At 54.7% G+C, this 4,582-nt stretch overlaps 1 protein-coding gene across 1 annotated transcript in view; it reads left to right on the plus strand.

The window, feature by feature from the left end:
• LOC135091918 (uncharacterized) overlaps positions 1 to 4,198 on the plus strand; it is a 24,675-nt gene extending 20,477 nt beyond the window's left edge. Inside the window, 6 exon segments of the mRNA XM_063989983.1 lie at positions 1,313 to 1,467; positions 1,696 to 1,718; positions 2,170 to 2,236; positions 2,238 to 2,270; positions 2,272 to 2,464; positions 2,634 to 4,198. Of these exon segments, the coding sequence (XP_063846053.1) occupies positions 1,313 to 1,467; positions 1,696 to 1,718; positions 2,170 to 2,236; positions 2,238 to 2,270; positions 2,272 to 2,464; positions 2,634 to 3,937 (1,775 nt within the window). The 3' untranslated portion in view covers positions 3,938 to 4,198.
• The last annotated feature ends 384 nt before the right edge of the window (positions 4,199 to 4,582 follow it).

A 4,582-nucleotide genomic window follows, 5' to 3' on the forward strand; every position in this document is an offset into this window, starting at 1 on the left:
TATAAAATTGACCTAACTTTTCTCCACCTAAGCTAAGGAACCCAAAGGAAGAACAAACAGCAGCCGACGTGTTGGCCCTTGCTGTCTTATCTTGTAGGGACGAAAGATGCGAATACTGTAAAGCTTAGAGGTAATAAAATATTGGCATAGGAAGCTTGTAATCCCACCACACATTGCTTCCTCAAATGACCTCACCAAATTTACGACAGCCATAATGGTGCGGATGTAATAAACTAGGAAGGAAGGAAGGAAGGAAGGAAGGAAGGAAGGAAGGAAGGAAGGAAGGAAGGAAGGAAGGAAGGGATGGTTGATAATGAAGGAAGGAATGATGTGCAGAGGAGGAGGAGGAAGAGGAGAAAGAGGGAAAAATATGGGAGAAAAGAGAGAGAAAGCCACCACCACCACCATCACCACATCTTCACCACCACCACCACCACCACCACCATCACCCCTACTACTACTACCACAACTACCACTACCACCACCGCCACGTCCCCTCAGAAGGATTACCTGTTGGAATGAGTTAAAGGGACACACACGTGAAATACACCTGGGGTTTACCTGTCAGGGATATACCACGACGTGTACTCACCTGTCTCTCCCTCCCTCTCCCTTTCCCTCTCCCTCTCTCTCTCTCCCACATTGAGTCATCTGCAGCCTCTGTCCTTCGTGAGTCATTGCTGAGTCACTTTTGTCATAAATTTTCCTTTGAGTCACTCGGTCGAAACTGAGAGTGATTGGAATTATTATACTATTATTATTAGTTATTGTTGTGGTGGTAATCTCTCTCTCTCTCTCTCTCTCTCTCTCTCTCTCTCTCTCTCTCTCTCTCTCTCTCTCTCTCTCTCTCTCTCTCTCTCTCTCTCTCTCTCTCTCTTCCTATCATCTCTCATTACAGTCTTTCTCTCCTCCTTGTGCGCTCCCTCCTCCCCCCTCTCTCCCCTCTCTCTCCTCTCCCCTCACTAGCCAATCTCTTCCTCTCCTCTCCCAATCACAACCCTTCCTCTCCCCTCCCCCTCTCCCAAACGTATCTTCTCTCCCTACCTTCCTTTCATCCTCCTTTCCCTCTCCCTCTCTCTCTCCCTCAACCTCCTCCACCCACTTTCACTCACTCTCCCTGTCCCTTTCTCCCTTCCCACCTCTCAACCATCACTATCACTACTACTACTACTACTACTACTTTCTTACCTAACTCCCGCTCGCTCTCATTACTACTACTACTACTACTACCACCATTTTCCCACCAGCACCACCACCACTACTACTACTACTACTACTACTAGCACTACTACTACTCTCCCCCTACTTCCAGCACTGCGGCAGGACGGCCAGTGGGGGACCTGGAGCGCCTGGACGCCTTGCACTACCCTGTGTGACGCCGAGGGGAGAGAGAGCAGGGCGGGCCAGCGACAAAGACACCGTTTTTGTGACTCCCCGCCGCCACGCAATGGAGGACGGTACTGCCAGGTTAGCTGTAGAGGTTGAAAAGTAGTAGTGGTGGTGGTGGTGGTGGTGACAGTAGTAGTAGTATGTAGTAGTAGTAGTAGTAGTAGTAGTAGCACCACCACCACCACCACCACCAATATCAGTAGTAAATATGACCGCAATATAGCCCACAATTCTAACGTTTCAACACGACCATGTACATCACTTTTAACCACTCTCCCTCCCCCCTTCCTCCTACTCCTCCTTTAGGGGTCGTCGCTGGAGGAGGAGTCGTGTGTGGCAGAGGGGGCAGGGGTGCGTGTCCACCACCCAGAACCCCCCCGGCGTCCTCAACCCCTGGGGGCGGCGGGGACACCTGCTCCTGCGGCTGCACCTTAGCTCTACATCCCGGGATAAACTCTACCATTGCCGCTTCTGCCGCTGATTGCTACGGAACGGCGGTATGGAGATTGCAGGTGAGAGAGAGAGAGAGAGAGAGAGAGAGAGAGAGAGAGAGAGAGAGAGGAGAGAGAGAGTGAGAGAGAGAGAGAGAGAGAGAGAGAGAGAGAGAGAGAGAGAGGAGAGAGAGAGAGAGAGAGATTCTTAAAAACAATTACATATCTCACAATTTTATAATCAATTAGTCACTCAGATAAACAAATCAATATTCAAATAAAAAATAAATAAAATATAACCAACAGTAACATGAATTGACGGATTTGGCAACACTGGCGCGCGTTGCAGGCACCCCCCGGCAAAACACGTGGAGGCACAAGTGAAGTATGCGTGGCTTCGTCCAGGCGGGCAGTGGTTTAAAGCTCCGTGATGGCAACAGTTCCGCGGCACCCCCTCCTAGTCCTGCTCCCCGCCGCGCCGCGCCGCCCCGCCCTCGCCCGCCCCGCGCCTCGCAGCCCGGCCCACGCGTCCCCCAGGGTCTCCACCGGGTCTGTTCTACTGCTGGAATTCCACTCCGACGTGAACACCACCATGGGCAAGCCCCAACCCCGCCAAGTGGGGCTTCGAGCTGACGGCCATTCCCGCAGGTGTGTGTGTGTGTGTGTGTGTGTGTGTGTGTGTGTGTGTGTGTGTGTGTGTGTGTGTGTGTGTGTGTGTGTGTGTGTGTGTGTGTGTGTGTGTGTGTGTGTGTGTGGCAAACATGGCCCCAAGATGTGTGTGACAGGATGCGCTAATGTGTCTATTCCCGGCAGAGTCAGTGTCAGGTGACGGCGACAAGGGGCTGGGCGTGAGTGGGGCGGGCCGCGAGGTGAGCGGGCAGTACCTGCTGGAGGGTATGCACGTGGCGGCTTTGGTGTTCGTGGCGCTGCTGTTGGTGGCGGTGGTGGTGCTGGCGGTGATCCACTGGCGCCACTACCGTCTGTACCAGCGGGCGCGCCTCGTCCCAGAGTCGCCTTACGTCACACCGCCTGGCTCGCCCTCCAAGGCCACCACCGCCACCGCCCTTGCCTCCACGCTCACGCTCAGCGAAGTCATCTCCCTTAAATCCCTGGTGCTGCGGCCTTGCCTGCCCGTATCGCTGCCCCTGCGGCGACGCGGCGCCCCCGCTCTGCCGTCCTCGCAGGATACGGAGCCGCTGTGCAGCGCGGCGCGTCATTCGCTACCCAACTCGCCCTTCCTGACGCGCCGCGCCGCCACGCCCTCAATGCTGCGCCGCTCCTCCTCCCAGATGAGCCGTCTGCTGCGGCGCGGCAGCGGCACGTTTCGGCGCAAGCGGCGGCGCTTCGCTTCAGTGGATGAGCTGGAGACGCGCTGCATTTCACCCATCAGCGAGATGCAGCGGGAAGACGAGGCGGACAGCAGCAAGGAAATGCAGGGGCGGCGGGAGGACGAGGCGGAAGTGAAGTACCGCGAGCACCGCAAGTCTGTGATGCAGCGCGAGCCGCGCCTCACGCCTAAGCTGGCCAAGGATCGCCTTAACCACGAGCGTGTGCGGCGCTCCTTGCTGTCCCGCTCCACCTCGGCGGCCACCGTGCGCCACTCGTCATCCGTGTCAGACGTGTCCGTCAACGGCACCGACACCGAGATGGAGTACGACTACTACGACTACGACATGGACAACGCCTCGGCCGTGCCGGGCTCGCTGTTCGGCATGGACCCGCTGCTGCTGGCGTGGGTGCCACCCTTCTTCACCGGCCCCGACGGCGTCACGCCCACCCACGACGCCATTCCCCTGGAGATGCTGAGCCTGCAGCAGGTGCTGCCCAGCCCCCCCGAGGCACCCCCACGGCCCACAGCGCTGCCGCTCCCCAATCTCAACATCCCCAACACCCCCGCGCCGCCCAGCGACGCGCCCATGCAGACCAGCTTGCTGTCCGAGGAGGCCAACGACCGCGTTGAGCTGCAACAGGAGGTGCAGGAAGAGGAGGATTTGTCCCACTCCTCCACAACGCCCTTTGAAGATGACTCCACGCCTACCGCCACCACCTGCAGCAAGATCCTCAACCTAGATGATATCCAGTTTGCCGATGACTCAGACTCAGCTGAGGAGCTCTAGGGCACCCCCCACCCCCGCCAACCCTCTCCCACCCATGTGCGTGCGTATGCGTGTGTGCGTGCAAGACACGGGAGAGTCACAGCAAAGAAAAGACCAAGCAGTGCAGTACATGCCTTGAGGTTGGTCTTGTCCAGCCGCCCGCTGTTTTGTTTACATCGTGTTCTCGGGAAGAGAGTTGTGAAAGACGTAGTTTCCGAAGGCAGAAAAGTTAATGCTGGAGCTAGTGAGGGAACGTCATCTCTGGGATACGACACGCTCTACACATACTTATATATATATATATATATATATATATATATATATATATATATATATATATATATATATATATATATATATATATATATATATATATATATATATATATATATATATATATATATATATATATATATAAGAGAGAGAGAGAGAGAAAGGTAACCGCTGCAGGAGTCAAGTTCTTAATAATTACCAATCCCTCTTCCTTACCTGTTGCTAGATAACGCGCAGCGTGTGTCAGGCGTTCACCAGGTGTCGTTGCATCCCTCATTTGGGTATCTTCCTTCTTGATATGGGGATTCAAAAGCTGCAGAAGACTATGGTACTACTCCCTGTTGAGGCGTATCCACTGCCTCATTGGGTCTGGGTCTTGCACGCTCAGCTCAG

The sequence above is a fragment of the Scylla paramamosain genome, chromosome 38, assembly GCF_035594125.1.
Source record: "Scylla paramamosain isolate STU-SP2022 chromosome 38, ASM3559412v1, whole genome shotgun sequence".
In the NCBI taxonomy this organism is placed as follows: domain Eukaryota; kingdom Metazoa; phylum Arthropoda; class Malacostraca; order Decapoda; family Portunidae; genus Scylla; species Scylla paramamosain.